Source organism: Athene cunicularia (assembly GCF_003259725.1).
Source record: "Athene cunicularia isolate RWA chromosome 21 unlocalized genomic scaffold, athCun1 chr21_part1, whole genome shotgun sequence".
In the NCBI taxonomy this organism is placed as follows: Eukaryota; Metazoa; Chordata; class Aves; order Strigiformes; family Strigidae; genus Athene; species Athene cunicularia.
Window position 1 is genome coordinate 2,220,639 of NW_020799127.1, and position 24,107 is coordinate 2,244,745.

General features: G+C 43.2%; 1 protein-coding gene and 1 long non-coding RNA gene across 2 annotated transcripts in view; one reads left to right on the forward strand and one right to left on the reverse strand.

Moving 5' to 3' along the window:
* Positions 1 to 24,107, reverse strand: part of TMCO4 (transmembrane and coiled-coil domains 4) — a 55,008-nt gene that overhangs the window by 18,381 nt on the left and 12,520 nt on the right. Inside the window, exons 8-13 of the mRNA XM_026862827.1 lie at positions 23,756 to 23,875; positions 21,538 to 21,702; positions 20,850 to 20,986; positions 19,286 to 19,370; positions 15,389 to 15,506; positions 12,300 to 12,417 (exon numbers count right to left, since the gene is read on the reverse strand). Of these exons, the coding sequence (XP_026718628.1) occupies positions 12,300 to 12,417; positions 15,389 to 15,506; positions 19,286 to 19,370; positions 20,850 to 20,986; positions 21,538 to 21,702; positions 23,756 to 23,875 (743 nt within the window). The remainder of the gene's footprint in view (positions 1 to 12,299; positions 12,418 to 15,388; positions 15,507 to 19,285; positions 19,371 to 20,849; positions 20,987 to 21,537; positions 21,703 to 23,755; positions 23,876 to 24,107) is intronic.
* LOC113487900 lies at positions 2 to 13,530 on the forward strand. Its single transcript, XR_003399876.1, has 3 exons — positions 2 to 309; positions 12,750 to 12,860; positions 13,358 to 13,530. It is a non-coding gene; the product is annotated as an uncharacterized LOC113487900 (long non-coding RNA).

The following is a 24,107-nucleotide window of genomic DNA, read 5'->3' on the forward strand; positions in this document are numbered from 1 at the left end:
ACAAGAGCCCTGTTAGTGGGGAGCCCGCGGGGAACCCAGCTCAGTCAAGTCCTTCATCTCAAAAGCCACCACTGTCGTGAGACTTGTTTTTAGCTCTGGAAGGCTGGAAGTACAAGGTCTGAAAAACACTGCTGTCCATTCAGTAACCTGAGCCGGCTGCACCCTTTGTGGCACACACTGCTGCTGGATTACTTTTCCTCTAAGATGTGTACGTTCAAATCTCTGGATGTTGCTGAGTTACAAACCCCCAGATTCTGGGTGCCACGAGGGTAAGAGAGGAGGTGATCTGCCATGGTGGGAGATGTCCAGGTAGGAGACAAGTTGTCTTAGTTCAACTTCCTGTTCTCTGCTAAATCACCTGTCCTCCCTGTGCCTTAGCTCCCTTGTAAGAGCAATGATTGTCTTATTTAAATTAGGAAATAATCATTAAATTTCACAGCAGCTACCGAGCGTGTTAAGGTTCTTGGCTGGAAGGTGCACTGATCTGTCCCATACTATAAAACTGGGAGCCTGAGAGTTATGGGTTCATAAACCAAATTAAAGTCAACAATACTTGCAAAACCCCACACATTTTTATTGTAAGGTGATTTCCATGATAATACAAACCCTTCTGGTAAGGATGTGGGAATGCACCCTTCCAGTCAGGGCACAGGAGGGAGAGGAAAACCTCCTCTGCAGATTATTGTTGTCATATGCTACAGGCTGCCTGGCTGGAAAGGCAGAAACTGCCTTCCCTGTTTGAGGTGTCCTGTGCAAGCTGAGCACTTGAAGTAACGACAGATAAAATCTCTTCCAGAGACCAGCCTCCAGGTCTCCTTGGCTGTGTGCTCACGGCCAAAATGGGAGGAAGCGCTTCTGAGCACAAGGTGGATTTATAGTGGATTTATATTTTCTGTGGAGAGGGGAAGCACAGTCAGGCTGTTGAGGCTATTTCAGTGGTACTCTCACCAGCTGGCCTGTAGATTTCAGCAAAGATTAAGGGGCGTGATTTGCATCCTAAGATATTTTAGCATCTTTGGTAAATTTGATTTCTAGAAGCCTAAATCCTTTGTGCCCCAGCCTGAAGGCTGTCTCAGCAAACACCGCCTCTTATTTCCCCAAATCTTGCTAGTAAGTAGGGAATTTCCACAGCAGGGAATACCCGACACCACAGTCCCAGGTTTCCTGCTTCCCAGACACGTGTACGAGTGCCCCAGGATGGGGCTGTCTGCTCGCACAAGTGGAAAAAGCTCTTTGAAGAGCCCTGCACAGAAACTCAGCTGTGGAGCCTCTGCTCACCTCCTGGGCAGCTCAGCCCGAGAGGCTTGGCTGATGCCAGCGCAGGCTTTCCCCACAATGCCAGCAGCCAGGGTTACCAGCATACCTCTGCCCAAACCTAACGCAAAATTCCCAGCAAATTTGCACGGTCAAAATTCAAACCTCCTCTAGCTGTTTGCGTGAAGCAGCTTTTGAGTGGTAACATTTGGACGCACTTAGGGCTTGGAGCAAAATGAAGGATTTAATCAGTGCATTAGTAATGCAATATGTGACTTTAATCAGTCCAGATGGCTCAACAGGCTCTTGATGTTTGGAACAGATTAGTTAATTAAAATAACCATTGAAGGACTAATGGACTGGCTGTTAAGATGTGTACATTGTTCTCTGACAAAAGTATAAACCTTTTGCTACTCAGTAGAGGGGCTTAGTGCTAAGGAGAAGAAGTGAGCACAGCGTTGGAAAAGGTGGAGAGAAACAAGAAGGAAACAGATTTACTGGGAGGAGTTGCTGAAATCTCTTGGTTTGCTGTATTCTGAAATCCACAGTCATCACAATCTACCTGCCCCGGTCAGCACTTGGGGATTTTGTTACCTAGTCTTTAGTCAGAGAGGACAAATTTCCTCTGCCAGCCTAAGGACTAGATTCTCGTAACTCCTCAGCATCCAGAAGCTTCCACTAAAACAACGGGGAATTCCTCTTCCCCGAGCACCACGACCACCAGCAGACACTGGGTATGAGCAGTTCTGAAGGGCTGAGCTTTTCCTCATGCAGCTAAAAGAGAAGCTGAGACCTCCTGAAAGTCTGTCCCTTACTGCAGGTCAATATCACTAAATCTCTTCAAAGGAGACTCACTTCTGGTTCCAGGACAGCCCAGGAGGAGTTCATAAAGCCAGACTGACACAAGCCCTGAGAAACCCAAGAGGAGGTGGGACTCCCTGCTCTACTGTGACACTGAGTACTGAGCCATCAGCAAAAGAACAGCGAACAAATTGCCTTGCCACTTTAAAGCTGTGAAGCCATCCTGGTGGGAAAATTCAGCAATTCCATCTCTCAGAAGCCTGTTTTCATCTGCAGTCTGAAAAGCTGAATTCCTCCACTGGGTAGGCTGTGCTGGAGGAGGGATGGGAATGTCTAGATCATTGTTAGGGACAATAAAAACTTTAACGAGAAATAAACAATGGTTTGAATATTTGCGAGAACAAAGTGCAGGAGGAATATCAGAATAAATGGAAGAGAAAGGTGTTCTTGTAACCAAAGCAAAATATATTTATTCTTGTTATAAGGAAATGAAAGCAGTGGGGTAGGTTTATCACTTAGGTGACTTCTCCCCTGTTATATCTGATTTTATAGTTGCTTTGACTCATTGGAAAACACAAGCCAGCTGCCTGTATCACTAATTCTGTTGCAGGACAACAGCACCAAAGAAGAAGGTCTCCAAAGGACTAGAGATGAGAGCACTGCTCAGGGGGATCGATCAGTCAGCTGAAAGGAGCCCTCAGTTCAGCAAGTCTGGAAAGATTTTCAAGTTCAAATCCACCCAATAGTATAAAAATTGTCATTGAGCATAATCAGCTGCGTCTATTAAATTCAAATGGAAGTCTTTTTATTTGGTACAATAAGTGCCTCTGGTTACGGTGTCATAAAAACACAGTTCAGTTTATGGGAGTTTTGAAAACAAATAATGTCACCCCTGGGCCTGCAACCAAGCCACTGGTGGCCGCTGTACCCAGGCGAGCCGCGAGCTCTGCAGCACAGATGCTGCTCTCCGTGTTACTGACAGCAGTTCTGGGTGGAGAGGGGCAGGGGATGGAGGTCAGCCTCTCCGAGAGGAGATGATAATGGGCTCAGTCTGCTCTCTCCACCAGCACTAAGCCGGTGCCATCTCCACGGCTCCACTCAACTGCCTTTGCGGTTGGTTTTCCCCAGCGTTGCAAAAGAACAGATAAAGCACCAATGTAGAATCTATCCAGCTCTTCAGGACAGGGGAAGAATCCTGACTTCTTTCAGGTTCTGAGCTACAGGAACCCAAGGTGTACCCCTCAGCCCAGGGGGGATGCTTGGGGAGCCTGCCAAGCGGTGGGCAGAGAAAGGACCTGGGAGAAAGGAGATGCTACGTGCAATGCCACCGACTCACGTGAGCACAGGCAAGACTCTTACTCCATCACAACACCGGGTATCACGGTGACATTAATCTGCTTAAAATCTTTGCTCACTCCAGAGCCAGCTGGTTTAAGATCCCATCCAGTCGCCCTCAAGCAGAGCTCCTGCACTGATCCTAAGCGCCGGTGCAAAGAGCACATGCTGGCTCCGAAGCCCGGCACAGCTCACAAAGCTGTTTGCTTTGCAGGGCTGCATAATTTGCAAGAGCTCAGATGAAAGTCCCTTGGCCTCTCTGCTACGTGCAGGGAGAGATAAAGGACAGAGCAACTGGGCTGTGCCTTCCTCCTGCTCTCCCTGACCAAACACCCTACGGATTTACAGAGAATTCCCGAGGAGCAAGTGAGGTGTGCAGTGCGAGCAGAGGATTCACAGGTACTCTGCAAGCTGCAGGAGCACAGGTCATTAGTATAGCTGAGAATTTCACCTCTTTGATTTGTTTTGAGCCCATCACATCCAAAGAGCAACATTATCATGCAGGAAAAAGACACTCTCCAGATAAAAATCTCTCTCCAGAGCTTTGTTATTTCAGCAGGAGCAAGTAATACCTTGGAGGACACTGCAGTTTCATGATTCCCTTTTGACAAATACTCTCTGTTTTAACAGAAAATGGTATTTGGTGGGGGGTGACAAGAGTTAATAGAGTGATCAGCAGTTTCTGAAGCTCAGATAATAATCACACCTCACTTCCCAGCTGCCCTGCTGGTGTGTCAGGCACTCTGTGTACACACCTGAGGAACTCCGGTGGCATCTCTCAGTAGAGCCAGCTCAGCAACTTTTGTTATTGCCAGTTCAGCTCCTGGGTTTACTCTCAGATTCCAAAAGCAACACTGAATTTGTCCTTCAGGAAGAGAACCAGAGTGCAACCTTGCGCTCCAAAATAAGCTGCCAGCCAGTTTTGGGGTAGCATCAGTAAAGAAGGGAAGAAACTCAAATGCCACCGTTGCTTTCCAAAAATCCTCAGTTCTGGATCCTGCCTCCAAACCCGCGCAGCACTCCTCTCCCAGATGGTGGCAAAGACTGACTGATTATAGGACTCCCAAGCTATGCCAGGTTATCACTCAAAACGCAGTCATCCCTGCCAAGCTGGCAGCTCCTCTGGTCAGAGTTTTTCCCACATGTCAGCAGAAGCCTTACCTCAGAGTTCGGGGTACACCTCTTGCATGATAGAGGGCATTCAGCCTGGCAGAAAATGTCCTACAAGTTTTCTACAGTTTTTTGAAAGCTTACGGCAAAGATCTAACACTTCCCAGGCCAGGGAATAGGGCTGGACCTGACAAGAGCCACCGGCAGAGCAGATTCCCGTAGTGAGAACCAGAAGAACATTAAATTAACCTTGAAAGGGCCCGTAGCTGAATTAAGTTAAAACAGAAATAAAATTCTTCTCTTTGGGTTCTTAGGAAACAGTGTTTTCCAAAGGTGAGGACAGCGAACATGTCCACTAATTCAGAAGCTGTAATTTAAATGGATTTACTACAAAATGTGAATTTGGCATCTGCAGCAAGTCCTGCATTGCGTTGTAGGTATAACCCGAGTGTTAGCGGGCCTGGCTTCCAGAGGAGGAGAAGCCAATGAATGAGGTAAACTTTATAGAGATGAATTTATTTTGAAAATACTGTCAGTGTCATTTGCATTATTCCTCTTTAATGTTTCTATTTCTGCTCTGAAAAACTGATGGAATAAAGATTGGAATGTGATTCAGCTGAAGCTAATAGGCTTTGCTTCTAAATCATCCCTTTGCACAATTACAATTCTTGTGAGTAGACCAAGTCACTCAATTCTAATTTTCCTTCTAATTTAAAAACAAACTTGACAGGTAAAAGTTCTCCTTTAATTACAGCAACATTTACTGAGCAAGACTGTGATTTTTACTTGCAATCACCTTTCAGCCATGACTTACTTATCACCTCTGGGATGGTAACTGAGGGACAGCACCCTCAGCACTCGGGCCAATTTCACACCACTGCAATAACTTTTTCCAAGGACTTTTTCCATCAAACTTTGACATGCTTTGTGGGAACATGTAGATATTGAAAATTCTGAGTAAACACAATTTTTTTTTTGCTGGAGTCGTTTGCTGCTGAAAAACTCTGACAGCTTTACTCTCAATTTACCTTCACCAACTCCAAGAGGACTGTATGATGGAGAGGAGTAAAATATAGAATATAACAAGAAAACAGAGGAAGTAAACGGAGGGGATAAGTTTCGGAAGTTTGAAGCCCTAAGGAGGTGAGATGGAGAGCAGCTGTACATCAGCGATGACGGGATCAGCAGCACCAAGTTAGGAAGAGGAAGCTTCATAAATTCTGAATTAATAAGAGAGCCCTTGAAGAAGTTTTAAGGGAAAGGTGTCTTCACAAACAGCCTTCTGCTGACAGGTAACGCGCTCCGCACACCGAGCCAGCCAGCTGAAGGCAACAGCTGCTTCCGTGAATTTTTCAACTGTTTGTGGAGCTGCTGTTGACTGGTTTTTTGCTGATGCTCTCACTGACAACTGCCAGAAGTGGAACTGGTTCTTTTCTTTAGCTTTTAGGTTGATGTCTGAAGACTCAAGAGTCTTTCCAGCTATATCGAAGTTGCAAAACATGCCACTCACTTTTAAGGTGGCTATAATCAAATACTTATTTTTCGATGCTAATCTAAGTGGAAATTATTTAAATTAGATAGTACAAAGAATGTTTTAAAGGGCCCAGCATAAACTGTGCATATAATTATCACTGGGAAATAATGTGAACATAATCTCTTGGGCTTTAGAGAAAAAGAGATCCCAAAAATAAATAATGGATTGATAGATCAAACTGGACTGTTCCTGAACGTAGCAGCTATCTGACATTATAAACTACAGCAGTCAACTGGTGACCCAAAATATCTGCTATAGTGATCAAGCCGGATTATGGAGGATTTTTCAAGAGTCCAGATGAAAACATTGAGAACAGATTCAGTCTCCGCAATCAGGAGGATACAAAGGTCCTGCCTGCAGCAGAGGATAACTCCTCTCTAACACCGGAAGGGACTGAGCCCCCTTCCTCTCCCCACCTCGCTCCAGGAATACACATGACTTGGCAGCTGAAATGTTGCCATCTTTGTGGTTTTCAAACCAGCTCCTCAGCTCAGCTCCACGCAACAAGATCACTTTTGGTTAACTAAGGGAATTTTTGCTGTCTTTGGGGACAATGACCTGTTCGTAGCTTTTTCATCCCTTAATCTCCTTTATAAATTGATGGTAATAATTTATCTGGGCAAGAAGACTTGGGGATTCAGGAAATTCCAAGAGCTCTGGAGTAGTGCAACATCTCTCCTTAGCAACATGATCTCCTACAAATCCATCACACTGGGATTTGCAGGCAGTTGAAGACCTTCCCTTACCCGAGTGTCCCTGGGGCAGTGGGCAGTGATAAGCCTCATGGCATTTCAGCTGCCTTCAGCTCGTATCAACACTACATGCTGTTGAAATTGCAAGATCTCAAACACATTAGCTGAAACTGTGCTACAGGAGAAAACCTCACGTACACAATGTGTCAGCTAAATCAGTCTTCTCCTTGATTAACACCTTTAATTGGATGTTGCAACTGAATTTCCTTTCCATGTTAGCTGAAAAGGTTAGAAACAAAGCTCAAAACCGAACACAGAAATTATACAGAATTAGCGTTCATGTTCCTAGATGATAGGAAATAGAAAGCTAAATTCTCTATCCTTAATTCACCTTACTCTGCTTTGTGTAGCCACTCTTGCAGAATCAAACATTATTACCACTACTTAGGGAAAACTCCCACTGCTTTTGCTGGTAGTTTTGCTCGAGTAAGGTCTGTGTGGTCAGGATAGCTGCTTGCAAAGTCAAAAGCTACAAATCTTTTCACTGCAAAACTGTCAACAATGGAGTCTGCAATGTCTGGCTTTGCAACAACAGTCTTATTTTTAAATGAAAGGTGCTCTAATGTGTAAAGTGTAAGAGAAAAATCTATAAAAGTTGATAAGTGATGCAAATTGTTATGCTCCGTGGGAGAAAGACATAATAGCATCAAAACTTTGCTGGCTACTCAAACAGAATAGCAAATTTTGTATGTTGACTTGTATTAGATATAAACACAAACTCCCTGTAAATTTTTCTAATACGTGGCACTTGGTAATCTCAGCTTTTCTGAAGGAGGGGGGCGCAGTCCCAGGAATTCAGCTTTGCCCAGGGTTGCTGGGGTGTCTGAACACTGTACACACTCAAACAGACGTTGTGGAAACCCACTGTGAAATGATACACACGTGTTCCAGGCACAATGGAGGAAATGGGAAAATTACTTCTATAAATCTGCAGGAAGGCCACACTGTTATGGCACCATGCTGGTTCTGCGTGGCAGTGCGTATGTGGATTTTGGCACCAGCCTTACAAAATAAAGGCTCAAAGAGCTCTATGAAATGGTTCTCTCTGCCTTTTAGAAGCAGCTAAATATCCCCAGCCTCCCAAAGAACACATCAAGATCAAACAATACATCTGTGTTGAAGCAAGGAGGGATACCAGTCTGCCAGAAAGCAAAACCAAACTCAAGTTATTAATGGCTCCATTTGCACCTTTTTGGAAAAGCTTTTTTCAGTTTCTTCCTCTGTTCTAACAAACTGACATTGCCAGCACCCTCCGCTTGCATCCCAAAGGGAAAAATGTATTTAGCAGGTATTTAATGTGTGATTCTTGGAGCTCCAAAATCAACAGCAAGAAGGATCACAGAAAACTAAGCCACTGATGACTCCAGGAACATGCAAAGAGGAAGAATTAATCCCTGTGACCTTAAAGCCTAGCAGACAAATAGACTTGCTTCCACAGAGACTTGCGTGTCCCCCGGATGTGGGAGAAGGATCTCCAGGCTCCTTCGAGCGCAGCGTGAAGCCAAGTTCTACTCCCAGCTCTTGCTCTTCTGATCCTGTTAAAGCCAGTCACCATGGGAGGTGGCACTGCTCATTTGAAACAAGTGAAACAAAGGTGTAATGAGACATAGGCAACCTTTTGCTTTTTGAACTCCCCAGGGTTCTTAATTAATCCACATTTTGTAACCACAATTAATTCTTTGCTGCGAGTCTTGGGAATATAAGGGGAAAAAAAACACAGTTTAATGCGTTTTGGGAAAAAAGCCTGACTCACAGAAGTGCCAAATCAGTTGGATTTCACAAAATTCAGACTCTTCATCTGCTTATGGTATTTATGTACACTGTGTACCTGCCTGGCTGAAGGCCTGACTGCCTGGAATCTGTTTGCCTTCCCTCATAATGGGAATATTGGGCCCCTCTTCTGAGAGAGCTTTTGGAAAGAGATCAGTTATTCTTGGTTTTTAATCGCTGTCATGAAGAGAGCTTTCCTACTGCTCGATTACAGCAGCAAAGAAATGAAGAGGTAGAAAGCTTTTGAGGTATCTCGGAGGGAAAAAGCAAAGGTGTGCTGATGTGTGATACAGATTATTCTAAAGAGAAGCTCTGCCATTTCACCTTCCATTGTGCAGAGACGCTGGAGGAGAAGATGGCTGTGTTTTCACATCAGCATATTTTCTCGGTGTACCATTGCAATGACTGCTCTAGAGATTAAAAAGTACCTTGTGTCATTAGTCTGTGGGCTCTACAGAGCATGGCTCTGGCACTCCAGGTGGGTGAATAAGGAGGGATTTACTCGCAGTTGGTGCTGCCTCGTGTTGCCATTACAGGACTTAGTGAGCACTAGCAGCAGGTAGGCAGCTGCTGTCCAGACGGTGTTGATGAAGAAGAAGAAAAGGAGAATATAGTTGGCATTGAAAGCAATGGAAAAGAAGGACTTTTAAAGTCGATGCACAACTTAACCGTAGTCTAAATACCTTTATAACAATTTTCACATTGGACTAACAAGAGAACAGTACTGACTTCTGCAATAATTGTCACGATCCATCCCTGCTCTCTACTAGACTTCCAGCCAGGCATTCCTACAGCCCCTAAGCTTGTTGTTCATCCCTGGTTTCTGCTGTGGTAAAACACCTCAGAGAAACTTAAACACCCTCCTTGACTTGTGAGCCTCCATGAAAATGCTCTGCCTACATTCTGACTCTGAGCATTTCTGCAATATTCAAATGTTAATGCAAAATGTAATCTACAATATCCCATTTGAACAAACAGCAATCAATCTAATACACTACAGCTCAATTACTTCCTTGGTCTCTCTAACAGGTGCTGTCAAATAAATCCACTGAATAAATCAGTCCCATTGTAACCATTAGGAAGGCTTTTATAACTGCACTTGCTGAGTGGGAGGACATTTTTCTCTCAGTTTTTTTTACTGACAGTCAGATAAAAAACATACTAATCAAGAGAGACGTGCAATAAATGCCTTGGAGGTGAATTCCTGTTTATACTGAGGTCTCTTAGTCCTCCACTCATTTGAGGGTTCTGATGCTACCACAGCAAAGGGAACCAAGCTCTTTGGATCCAGTCCCATTTTCATCATGGATGGGCTGGGAGATGCCTAAAATACTGAGGCTGCCTGCATAGTATTTTCATGCTGAGCATCTTTGCATCATCTATGCTTTATTATTCTATCACAGCTTGTCCTTTCTTATTCCTGGTGGGACACTCACAGGGACCTCCAGCAAGGGCATCTGCAGGGATGGAGCTGGTCCCCATCATAGAAAATATCTCTCTTTGTATTTCTGTTATGCTACTGCACTGTATTTGCAGAAAAATCCATTTTTGATTTCTTCCCACTTTAAAAAATACTTCCTTCCCCATTTTTGCTCCTTTTACTTTTAAAATGTTCATCAGAATGCACTGTATTTCTTTTCATAAAGCTCCACGGTGTGGAAAATGGATCAAGAGAACATCACCTACTTAATATAGGTTTTTCCCCCTGTGGGGGTTGATCTTTCTTCCCCCCAATGCTTTGCAGTAAGATTAAGCAAGTGAAAGTGTCAGCTCTTTCTGAAATGAGAACAGCACTGGGATTGTCTGTTGGCATCATGCAGCACAGATACAGATGCACAACAATAGAAGATTAGCAGCTAGCAGCTCTGCAACTATTATTCATTTAGCTGAAATGTAAATACTGCTCCTCTGGGGGAAAAATAGAGGCTGCTGCGAGCCAGGCAGGACAAAGTCTGCAGGCCTCCAGGGGGTTTCAAAGCTCAGGAAGCAGAAGGTCAATAGAAAGAGGGTCTCTGAAGAGAAGTCAAGAAGAGGAGAGTAACATGGACTGAACTAACAGGAAAAGTCACCCCAGTGCCACCACTGCTTGACAGCTTTGGCCATTTTTCTTTTCACACCAGCAACAGATGTCACTGCTTGCAAGGGACTAATGGCAACTCTGGGGACAGTGAAAAAATGGATGTGGGAGCATGTGGGAATGCTAACCAAGAGAACCCAGTAAGGTGCAAAGACTCGAGGACAGCTACACTGCCGGACCATGTTTCAAAGCCTCTGCTATACCGCTTCCTTCTGGGAAGCCTCTATTTGTTCTGCAAAGTCTCTATTTTATCTGTACAGTGCTAAGCCCTGTGTTTCCTGGCAAGGGCTGTACATAGCTCAGTTATAATGAATGAAATGAGCTGGTAACAGTTGGGTATTTATAGGCTCAGCAGGCTGGTGCTCCAAAAAAATCTGAAAACACTTAAAAGTGCCTTTGGCTCCAAAGCAACACTGACAATCCCTACCAGCTCGTGGGGACACTCGTGAGGAGTTACGGCAGGAACAGTGACCGTGGAAGTAGCCTGAGTATCTTCCAGTCCCGTTTGCAGACAGTGAAAAATGAGTTAAAACATTAAGATATGGAAAACCAAGATTGCATGTCTGAGATTGCTGAGAATATGAATACACAAGCTAAGTTTTGCCTGATTTTCTGTGGAAAAGCTCACTCATGAGTATAGACAAGGCAATGAGATCATTAGTTTGCTTAAGGTAATTGAGTTGAATATTACTGGACATATAATATAGCGGCTTATCATTAATGACACCAGCTAGCTTTGAGGAAACTAAATGTCTACCGGGCATACAGGTGATTCTCTTCCTGTTTCCTGGAGACCTACACCCCAAAGGCAGCAGCCCAGGTCTGGACCTAGCAAACCAGCCATCGTTATCACAGAGTTTCTGTAATTATAGATGGTTCCTGCACCAGGGAGTCAGTGCAGCTCAGGGGACCAAGGTACAAGGCCTGTGAACTTGCCCCTGCACGAACCCGCACAGTGTTGAAGGCTCCGCCGAGATAAGACTGCGGGGTGCACCTGCTCCACAGTCAGGTGTTTGAGCTCCAGGTTCCCCAGCTGCTGATCCTACCTACCTGCTGATCCAGGGCTTGCCAGACAGCGAGGTCTTTCTTGGAGAATAATGGCATTTTGTGTCTCTAGTATGAGATATTTCAGAACCAAAAACCACCCAAACATATCTAACAAGAAAGGCAAGTTCTCATTATTTTGCTCAATACTGAGCACTGGCTTGGTCAACAAAATCACAGAATCACAGAATCATCTTGGTTGGAAAAGCCCTTGAAGCTCCTCCAGTCCAACCATGAACCTCACCCTGACCGTTCCCAACTCCCCCAGATCCCTCAGCGCTGGCTCAGCCCGACTCTTCAACCCCTCCAGGGATGGGGACTCCCCCCCTGCCCTGGGCAGCCCATTCCAACGCCCAACTGCCCCTTCTGCAAAAAAATCCTTCCTCAGAGCCAGCCTGACCCTGCCCTGGGCAGCTTGAAGCCATTCCCTCTGGGCCTGTCGCCTGTGAATTTATAGTGAAGTCTGAGATGAGAGTTATCTCAAAGAAAGGAAGGAGGGATGATGTACCTACTGGTGCCTTCTTCTGTATCCCATCCTCCCCTAACCAGTGGGTGTGAAGTTACAGTGCTGCAAGCGAAGGACAGATGGAAAAAAAATGAGAATATAAGAAGTACTACTTACTACAGATGACAGGTCCATGTTTACCATCCTTCTGTCATCCAAGTCGACGGGCTGGAGGCCTGCAACGTTGATCTGGACAGAAGAGGTTCTGTATACAAAGCCCAGCAGCCAGTCCCCCCTAGGAGCAGAGCAGAAGAAGAGTGTGAATAAATCCTGTTGCCAGACCAATGCAAGATGTGATTGCTCAGACCATGAGGAGAGTAGAAGGGCAGGGGAGCACAGTGACGTCTGGACCAAGACCTGCTGCAGTTTCGTCCAATGTTGGAATCACAGCAGTTGACAAATTTGGGGCAGGTTCCTGGGACACAGTAAGTCTGAATTTAATCCTGATTCATGGGTGTAGCCTCATTACGTGCAGCAGGTTTAAAAATCTGACTTTTCTATTTATTTCTGCATTTCCTTAGAGACTGCATTACATTCACATATTTAATCGTTTTAATGTACTAATAGGTAGAAGTTCCCCAGCCTGTAGACAGCGGTAAACGCGATGAGGCCTACAATACCAATGTTGCCGACATAAATATTGACTGCGAAGCTCCTTGAAGTGCTCCTGATTTATAGGTACTGTATAAATACGTGGTTTCAATGACAGAACTAGGAAGAGTGTGTTCCCACTGTGAAGTATTGCCATAAGTCACTGTGACAGTTTCAGGGTAGACTGTAGCACGTTGAGAAGGCAACACATCCTTTGGAAATACAGAAGTTTTTCTCCTGCACTGAGCAACAGCATAAAATCTGGGCACCTAAACACCAGTACACTCTACAGAGTAGGTTTATGTTGGATGTGAGTGGTATTTGCACTCTGTGATGGCAGCAGGTGAAACGCCGTTTCTGGCTGCTCCTGCCCACGCCAAAATGCTCTGTGCTAGAAGTTGGACGTTTACACAGAGCTCTGCAAAATCTTTGCAATGCATCCACGCTACTCGGGCATGGGTTTTTTCAAAAGCTGAGCAAGTCTAACTAATTTGGTTAAGGTTTCCCAGTCGGAATTTGTAACTGCTGTGAAATCAGATGGGACAGCTCTTGACAGCTGGCTTTCACTCTCCATGTCCTTTCAGACTTCAAAGCCGAAGAAGACAAGCTACACTGGACTGAAGCTCAACAAATTGGGCCCAAATCTGATCTTGCAGGAACTCTATTCAACGTAATTCATCTGACCTAAATAGAGCTACTCCTTAAAGTGACAGAACGAGGCCACAATTTGTATAAGTGAGAGACCAGAGAAATCAGAATCAGGTGAGATCTTACCACAAGTATTTGTATAATCCTTCTCTCATACCTAATATCCTCACAAATTCTCCGTATCTCTCAGTTACCTCCTCTAGCTGCCCCCCATGCTAACTGAATAACTCAAATCCAGCATCTGAAGGCAAAGTAGTAGTGGAATATTTCCTAACAGTCTCCTCACCTGCTTCTTCCTATTAGTGAGCGACAAGCTACAATTTCTACATCATTTTTCATTCAACATCTAAGACACAGGCTTGCCAAAGCAGAGACTAATCAAATTACTGCACACATGGAGGTACAAACACACACAGTATTTTATTCCAACAGCACATGCAGGCTTTTAAACTATAACAAGATATTTTTTTTTTATTATAGGAAATGAATACACTGAGCTTTTTGCAGTGAAGTTGGTATTTGTATAACACAGAGAGGAATGATATTTGCCAGGGAAAACTCAGTTATATGCAACAATTGCTATCATTTATGGCTTCTTGGAGGAACACAGAAGCACTCCCAAGGAGGCAGCAATTGCTTTTTCCTTAAGTCACATGAAGAAATACTGTAACTGGTGTGCACATTTGGCATTCATAAAACCTCCTGTGATTCAAAAAAGGACAAAAGCAATAATTTTCAGCCTGACAGATGGGTTTAATAATTTGTTGTTTTAATCCTGAATGCTTTTAATTCTTTTATTTAGTTCTTTGTAATGTACTATGCTAGATGCACAGTGATACAATACTTCTTCGTCTTACACGGATGTATGTAGACATACATAAGTATGTGTGTCTGGAAAGTACCAACAGCATTTTCACCTGTCCTTGACCTGAGGGCTCATGGCTTTTATAAGCTGTCAAGACTTGCAGTTACATGTTCTTTGCTAATCTTCTTGCCTGGCTATTTCTCAATTTATTTTCCTGTGTCCTTAGTCTTCCTTGCTCCATTCTTTCATTTTAATTTTTCCTCTTCTAATTGTGCTGGTAAGCACTGTTCTTGTCACAATTATCTTCCAACACCAGTCATTAGATTTGATACTGTCACTTGAATTCTTAATAGCTTTTATAAGATTGCATCAGCTGTTTCATGCCTCTGAATCTCCCTCTTCTCACCCAGCAGCTCTCACACTCTGCATAGCAGTTGTCTGCACAGTTTTAAAAGGCTGATATTTGATTTCAAGGTAACTTTTTTATTCTTTCATGTCCTTAGTAAATTTGCTACAACTATTCCAGCTGTACTTCTTTTGTAAGTAAAACATCTTGTTCATGTGGACTATCTTGACCAGAAACTGACTCTAGATACAAAAAAATCTTCAATTTGCCTGAATTCCTTCCCTTCCATTGCAATTTTCACATCTTGTTCCCCATAAGCAGCCCCTAGTGAATTGTATCTCACAGCTTTTATAGATTTTAATTCGCATTCTTTAACTGTCAGTGAACCTAGCAGCCATATTTATAGTCCTTTACATAAAGCTGAGATTTAAAGGGGCCTTAGGATCTTTCAAACTATGCACACAAACACACTGACCCAGCTTTAAGCTGCCAGAGTGATATAACACTGCCACCATATGAATAGGACCTACATGTTGAGCAACTCAGGCTTCCAGTGTAACTGTGCACTGCAAACAGCCAGGAGCTGGAGACAGAACAGCCTGCAAGTGTCTCCTGAAGACTGTCATCTCCAATTAATCTGAGGGAGAGACCTCTGGAGGGAAAAGGCTCTGGCACTGCTGCTTCTGGCGCTACTGAATCAATGTACTCATCAGCTGAACAATTATTCACTTACAAAACGTTCAGAAGGGGTAAATGTACAAAATTCTTTCCAAGTGACAGTGGGATAATGAAGCAAGGGGCTGAGCACATACAGACCTGCAATAACCGTTTATGATCCTGCCCGACACCACTTTTGTGATAGCTTTCCAGTACTTGGCTTCTCCTTCCACTGGAGCTCCCAGTAAGACCACATCTTCAATGATCCCTTGAGAGTCTATTAAGATGAAAGCAGAACAGCTCAGATTTAGAAGACAGATCAGAAAATATACCTTTACATGCACATGAAGGAGGGGTATGTTCAGATGTGCACTATAGAAAAATCATTTCAGTGACTTAAATTTTAAAGACAGAAACAATGGAAAGGAAGATCTTAAACAGCATTCTGCATAAATGTTAAGTGTCTGCAGTTCCAGCCAGAATCAGTAAATGTGAAAATTAAAGATCCTGTGACAGTGAAAGGAACTGGGTTGATGTCAAGAGGGAGAGGTGGCTAGGCCTGTGTCCAAAAAGATGCAGTTCAAGCAACAAACCTGTGGGAAGTTCTTTCCCCAGGCCTATTGATCTGGGTTTGCACAGAGCTTTGATACAGGTGACAGGGACTGACATTCTATATAGTGAGCAAATGTTGTCACATATTAAGCATGATAAACTTTTCCCACAACCAGTCCTTAGAGCTGAGTTCATGAAAAACATGACCTGTACACGCAACAGAACCCCCCCCAAATTCATAGTATTGATTGGGAACTGGCAACAACGGAGTCATTTGCCAACACAAAGTGATAATCTATCAGACTGATCTGATTTTCTTGAAGGGTACTTTACGGAATGCCCAGGGCATGACTTGCTGAAAAGGAATGATGACTGAAGCATAATAAATCTTCACCTCTTATCAGACAGCTGCGGCTGGGGTATTTCAGTAGAAATAATGATTGAATGTGAAATATTGGGCAGCTCTGCTACTTTCTTAAACTCCTAAACAATATATTTATATCTATTAATAAATCTTTGTAAAGAGAGATCAAGCACCTGGTGCCACAGCAGTTAAATGACATTCCCATTCTCTTGGGAGACTCACGGGCATAGCTCACCAAAGCCAGGCTCTCCACCTGTGGGAGACCAGCGTGCACAAGGCGTGAGCTGAACCGTTCTCAGCCTGCCATCTGAGATTTGTAAAATAATATGCTGGAGTTTAGGGGGAAGTGAAAGTGAGAATGACTGCATACCACATCAAGTTATAATGGAGAGGTGCTGCCTGGCTAGACGTTTCAAACATAAACCAATTGGTTTCTTTTCCCTAACAGCAGTAAACGGCTTGGAGCTGCCTGCAGTGCCTGCACCTTTCTCTGCAGTGTAAATCCCAGTGCCTGACAACAATCCAAAAGAGCTCTCATGGTATTATTTCTTATTGCAAAGCAAATTTTGCATCAATTGAGAGAACAGCAAAGAGTAATTCAATTTTGTTAGTGTAATCTGTGAGCAATAAAGTCCTGTTCCAATGATCACGGGCAATGAAAAAGAAACCCAGAGCCCTGCAAACGGGGATCTCGTTCCAACCAAGGTACTAAATTCCATGGCCACAGTGTGAGCCAACTGCATAAACAAACAGCTAATTCATCAAGATCCTGAACATTTGGGCAATGTATTGGAAGCTTTTGTTTCTCCATTCCTTTGTACAGCTTATTTCTTGCTCAAAACAAAAATGTTCAGCCTTGGCTGAAAAATACTCATTTTCTTTGGATGTTGACAGAGGGGGACAGAAACCTGAGAACAGATCACTGGCCTACATAGTTGCTGACACTCTAGATAAATTAAATAATTTCACAGTTTGCAAATCTTTTATACGATGGAGAACAATACAGTCCGCACAAGTAGGAAAATGAAGGAAAAAAAAAAAAAAAAAGGAATTACTGATGGACAAAAATTTAAAACTGGTAAGATGATTTATGCAGAAAAGCTGTGGAAACTACAAGCTGACCCAGAGGCAACAAACAGTCCTCGGGAGCTGGGCTCTGCTGTGCCTTTCGGGTACAACTCACTGGGCAAAGAGGAAAGTGTCTCGTCATGTTAGTCCTCACTGAAAAGAGAACAGGGGTGGCATTTAGCTCTCTCTGGGCACTGTACAGACACAGAGCAAGGACAGTGTTTCATGGCAGAGTCTGGCAGCAGTATTCCTGATTCCTAACCACAGCAGAGGTGATAACCCAGCAGTGATACCAGTCACACAAGCAATTTTGTAGGATCCGGTGATCAGTATTAGACAAATACGTGATGGGTGATACCTCGCTCCCATCACACACAGTTTGGTTTCAAGGTTCAGGTTCTGGTGGTAACAGCCAGTATCAGTTTTCATTAATTTACGTTTCTTATTTACTAAAATGCACAAGAATTGTGATGAAGAAATCAGACCAATGATCTTCCCATGCAGTAACTCATCTCTGATGGGTCATTACTCCATTTTCTGCTATAATGTCATTTTCTGGAAACCTACTAAGCTCTGGCTTCCAAAGTCATTTGTGATGAAGTATCCCAATGGTTATTTAATTTCTTTGCAGAAAAAGTATTTTTGTTTAACAGAATTTGAGTTTCTGCCATGGTGTTTCACTGGATAATCCATGATTAGTTATTTGTCCTCAGAAATGCCACTGCCATCTGGATACAAAAGGCCTGCATGACTAGGCCCTGTATTTCTTTTGTGTGAGACATCCAAGTCCAAACCCCAATCAGTCTCAGATGTCCCAGGTCCCAGCTCCATTCCTTCTGTGGCTTGTGCTGGAATGTGCATGTGAAGAACGCCTTGGCAATCTGCACTAAACATGCTGCTTTTCATCTCACAAACAGCTCAGCTTTCATAATTCAATTAAGGAACTGAAAAATTAGTGTACAGTGGGGAGCTGCTATGATACATAATTATGATGCTTAGATTTCTTTAGACTGGCAGCCAACCTTAAAGACCCCTAATGATTTCCTTTCATGTATTACTTTGCTACGGTCCCATGTTATTCCAGCAAGAGACTGCAGACCATTAAATGAAAGCTTGAAAATATCTCAGCCCCTGGCATTCTCAGGACACAAAAAGATTAGATCTAGGGCCAGATTAGGATCTGGGTTCTGGCTTCAGTATAACTCCGTTAGGATCATTCTGGATTTGATTAGATTTATTTTGAGAACAGAATTCCTGTATTTGAGGACTTCCATCTTAAACCAGAAGTGAAGTTCTGGTACACAGCTGTCAACAGAAAAAATGCTGACTTTCGTCCTCACTTGACTCTATTCCCACCTTCTTGGACTTCACTGAGAATTTTCCTGTACAAATCTCCTTATTTATTAGGGAGTCTTTGTGAGGCTAAATGGTTAATGAATTAAATTAGCTATGTAGGGGGGAAGGCAGGCTGCACGCGCACACTCACTACTGACTCAACTCTAAGATGCAATTTACATCAACTGATCATAATGATTTTATTCTTTTTCTAAATTAAAAATAGAATCTATTAATAAACAGAACCACAATGGGTAATAAATTGACAGATGGTTTTATACTTGACTTTGGGGGAAAATTACCATGAAAATAGCAGATGACAGTGGCATTTCAATGACTTAAATGGAAGGGAGGACTCAGGGAATCAGATACAATAGCTACAGAGAGCTTCCAATAAAGGCAAAGCATCCTCTGCCAAGATCACAGTGGCGTGTGGGCAGCTCACAGACTGATCTAGCAGCCGAATGTCACAAAATGTCAAGTTGTTGTTTACAGACTGGAGACCAAACTGACACACTGGAGCACCTCGAGTGAAGACAGCGGATTTAATCCACTGAAATGGTGGAAATGACAGTAGAATTTGGCTCCAAACGTATTTCAAAACTTTTTTTTTTTTTTTTAGGTTTATCCTAAAAGGCCCAAGCTCTATTCCAGAATAACCCTTCCCCATGGAAGAAAAACTTCTCTACCAGCAGTAAGGAAAATAAAGGAGAAAAAGGTTAGAAGGTGAATTTTACCTTTTTCTTGAGCCATTTCCTGCAGGCAGAAGTAAATGACTCTTGCACCCAGGCTGAAGCCAATTAGTGTGACAGGTCGCTTGCCCTAAGAAAGAAGGAAGAACAAAAAAGCCATCAAATACTGTTCTAGACTTAGAGAGTGGCCGCAGGATCCCAGAGACCCTCATACACAAAGCAGTTATGCTTGTGCATGATCTTTTAAACATTTGAGCAATTTGATTTCAAAGGAATTATGTATCCTCAATATGCACAGTTCAATATTGAGAATTCTGCATACCTGAGTATTTTGTATTTTTGATATTCGGAAAATCAGTTGAAAGAATCTAACGATCAGAAGTTACAACAAAGGAGATGTTTCAAACAGAAACAATACAATGGTGTCATTGTTCTGAAATTTCCAAATGAAAACCTAATTCAAGGAGCAAAACTTTCCCAGAAATGTTTCAAATAAACAGAAAAAGAAACTGTAACACAAAAATATTGACCATCTCTAGATTTAAGACAGAATGACAGCAGCACTGTGTAGCTGTTATAAAAAAATTATGTGGGGTAAGCTTTTGTTCTGAATAGTCTAATAAGATTTCTATAAAATCAAAGGGAGCCTCATCTCAACAATAGTGAAAAATGGTCTTTGTATTAACCAGGGAGCAGGTGTGTGGTGGACTCCCTAGACATCACACTAACAATTAGTTTTAGATGCTCCAGCACATTGGAATGCATGTTTTCACAATAGCAAATGCTTAAAAGGCAGTAATAAATGCCCCCAAGCGAAACAAAGGGCTTGTATGAAATAAAGTTTATTGCTTTTCCTGGGATTGTATTTTTATGAGAAGTCAAGTTTGTTTCTACTCTGCTGTTTCACACGATTATGACACGGAGCTCTGGGGCCGTGGCTCCCACAGGGCTCCTCTGTAACAGATACTGGACTAGTATGCCTGTGAGAGAAACACGTGGCCAGCAAAACCCAGCCTCCCTCCATGCCAGTGACAGCCCTGTGAATAATGGCAGGTTTTGGGGGGACAGAAATGTCTTTTGCAAACCTTCTGAGGGAGGCTTAATAACTTCTGTCACTTCTTTCAGGTGCCAGCCCATTCCACTTCTCTGTCAGCAAAAGCATGGCTCACGGTGCATCTACTGCTGCACAGTCTTCTCTGATGTTGTTTTGCTAATGCCTCTTAATTATCAGTAAATATTTTTAACATTCTGTATTCTCTTTTTCTTTTCACCTATCTTTACTTTTTTAAATTTCCAATAAGTGAGTTGGCCTGGCTGGTTGGTGACACGATCAAGCCATTTGCCATTTATGACCCAGATCTCTTCCTCATTTAGAACAGCTTTAGGTTAAAAGGAACAAATCTTAGCAGGATTTCTCTGATTCAGCTGGGCCTGCCTATTCTTCCTCAATGAACCAGATACATGCTGGTCACCTTTTTTCATTTTTCAGTTCATTATTATTTTTTTTTAAAAGATCCCGCTTGATAGTTACCTAGCATGGCTATAAAATTTAACCTCCATGGGCAAAATCCTTCCAGTTTTTATTCCTGGATAATTTCTAGCTAATTACCTGCTGTCGACTGAGCAGGATATGTGCTAGGTGTTTGCCTACTTCAGCAGACCGGTGCAGACACACTCCCCAAGGGTTGTCAATGACACTGGCAACAGTCAAGAGTGAAGTTGGCCAAGTCAAGGCCGTCACAATACCTGCAACACACAAAGCAAACAGCACAGCACAGTCACAGATCTGGGCTGCTCTTAGGAAACGTCAGAAGCAAGAGGGTTCACTGAAGTTAAAAGCTAAACTGAGGACCTCTTGTCATTTCCAGTTCTTGTTTCTCAAGAGCTGATCTGAGAAATGTTTTGCTAGACTAAAGATAAGAAAGAATCTGATGTTCTGATACGGAGGCAAACAGACGCCATGCATGAATGTAACCTGCATGTTTGAAAGGTTTATGTAAAGCAGTAAACCAGTGTAATAACATAGAGAAATAAACACAGTCACTCGTGAAGGAAGGTGTTTCCAGCTGTAATTTTAAAAGAACGAAGTCAATGACACAGAGGGTCAGCAATTCAGGAAAGCAAATCTAAATTACAGGTGTGGCAAAGAAGGTTCTCAGGCCACTTCTGCAGGGCGGTGCCAAGGGAGATGTCTTCTCAGAAATGTTCCTTGCTTTGGAAAGCTCCTTTAAACAGACACCAACAGTGGAACTGCACAAGAGCCACTCAAGCAGGTCTGATACGATTTAGGTTCTTACCTGACAATACAGTGAATTTTAGGGCTTCTTGAGCCATCATGTTCACAAAACCGTTCAGCAGGGAGTCTAAGGCGTTGCCAAGCTCCATCAAGTACTTGGATTCCCAGGCCAGACAATACTGCTCACTCGATTGCAACAAGCTGCTCCATGGTGCTGTGAAGCTCCCTGAGAAAGGTTGCAAAGATGGAATTCATGTTCAGAGAGAACACAACAACAGCTGACTCCTGGCAAGATCAGTCCAAGAAAGAATCTGAAAAGAACTGCCAGGACAGGAGAATATACTAATAGACTGTGATAATGAGGAATCATATTTTAAAATACTGATAGACTCCACATTTCCACTGTTTTACAATATATAAAAATTTGTAAATAATCGTGAAGCTTTAGCTGCCTTGGCAAAGAGTCTTCAATGTGAACAGGCTCAGACATCACAACCCATTCAATTGCCTCTGAGACTGCCAAGACAGATGGACATTAACACTAATTATGTCAGGTAATAAGGACATTCCTCCCATCATCAGACAGCAGGCCAAGTCCAGCAGCTCCATCTTCTCATCGTGACCAAAGGAAGGCCTGTCCTGAGAAAGATGAAGTGCTGAATGGCTGCATGGACTGAGTTCAGTGGCACCAGAAGCACAGAAAACATGTAAGATCTTGTCAAAATCTATCACAGAGCATCTTCCCAGCACTTCAGTTAGTCGGGCAAGGATTGCAGCAACAGCCCTGTCAGAAAACAAGGAATCTGCATTTGCAGATCCTGACTGCAACTATTTATACTTTGCCATCTAGCCTCATAAAACACTTCAGTTTATTTTTTTTCCCTCCAGGTGCTAATCAAAAGCAGTGCCTGGATGTTCGAGAAATAATGGATAATTTCTGCTGTGCAAGTCTAATTTTTGGCTGAAAAAACAATTTTTAAGCCTTACTCTCTCCTGTTTGTAGTGTACCTTGTACTAAGAGGCCAGGAGTGGCCTGGCAAGGCTATTAATGGCAGATGAACTCTGCAGGGCAGAGAAGAATTTTTTATTTTAATTAACAAAAACCCTTCCCACACTGTTCCTTCCCCAAACAATGCAGGGCAGGTTGAGGCACTGCTGACCAAAGTGGCCTGAGAGAGCCCCATGCCAGATCCCACCACAGTGTACTGTCAGACTTGTGAACGTACAGATGAGCAGCTACTGAGAGCTCCAAAAATCACAAGGTAGCAAATTCCCTACAAATCCTGTCCTCAGTCCCTCTGTTTTAAGGAGTCATGCAAGTGTGTAAATAGACAGACACAACTGTAAGGAGGAGAATGGGTAACAATTCTAATTTTGCCTTTTTGAACATTACAGCAGATTGCTAGTTATGGAAGAAGAATGTGTGTCACTTGTAACTCCCTTTTAAGGGCAAACAGACACAAAAAGGTTCCTGAAGGGACACACTTGTCTTTATAACAGTGCCTGGGAGTGCTCCAACCCCAAGGATTTGGACCCCTGGCAAGCAGACAATGAGAAAAGCCAAAGCACAGTACTGCAAAGTGAAAATAACCTTGCTCTGACAGCAAGCTGCAACCTAACAAGCAACAGGGCAGAGACATCCTTCTGCATTAATGATAGCCAATGTTAATCATGATGCTTCTGAATAAATTGGCAGCTGTTCAGTCAGGTTGCTGAACACATCAGCAGACAGTTGACATATGTTATATGACAAGCTATACTGGAAACTAAAACATTGCAGACTTCTCAAGGTTGTTGCCTCTAAGTTCACCTCCTGAGTGCTGTGCTTAACAGGATTTACTTGACAGAACTTTCTTGCCAATAAACCTCATTATCTGGCAGATACCGAGAAAGAAAAAAGACACTATTTTCTGTTAATTGCTGGAGGATAAACATAAGGTCTCAGAGATAGGTGAGACACTTTGTACTAGTGCTGGAAATCTTCCACCCCAAACAGACCTTTCCTAGCAAAACCAGACAGCAGTTATTAACAGAAACAATCCTGCTATGACTACTACCAATCCTACTATCACCACCAATTTACCGCCCTCTCTCTTTCCTCTGTTTTGATTGGGATGGCAGATTGGGTTACGAAGTCTTACGTTAGGAGTTGATCTCTTTAGAGAATAGGCCATGCAAGCGTGTGGAAGACACGGTGCTACGAGAGCACAAACACTGCCTGGAGTGGAACACAGACATGGTTCTCCAGGCTCCTCTCAGCTTCCTCATCTTGTTCTTACCATATTTGCCAGCGCACAGCCATCCAGTAATTGCTATGGTGATATGAAGCTGCTTTCCTTCAGTGAGTGGGAGGAATTCAAACTCTTCTATGGCTCCCACACGCTTCTTCATCTTGTATCCTACACACAGCAAGGCAAAAACATGAGTCTCAGACATCGCACAGAAAGGACAGACTCTGCTAACAGTAGAAGTTTGTTAGAAACAACTTGGGTAATTTGGAGGGTTTTTTGCCTTTCCAAAACCCTCAGCCAGTCCATGCATTACTTAGAGCTTGGTATGGAGCCAAGATGATCCTTCTGAGCTTCTGTGATCTGAGGGAATCCCAGCAGAAGGGTTCTTTGCTGTAGGCAA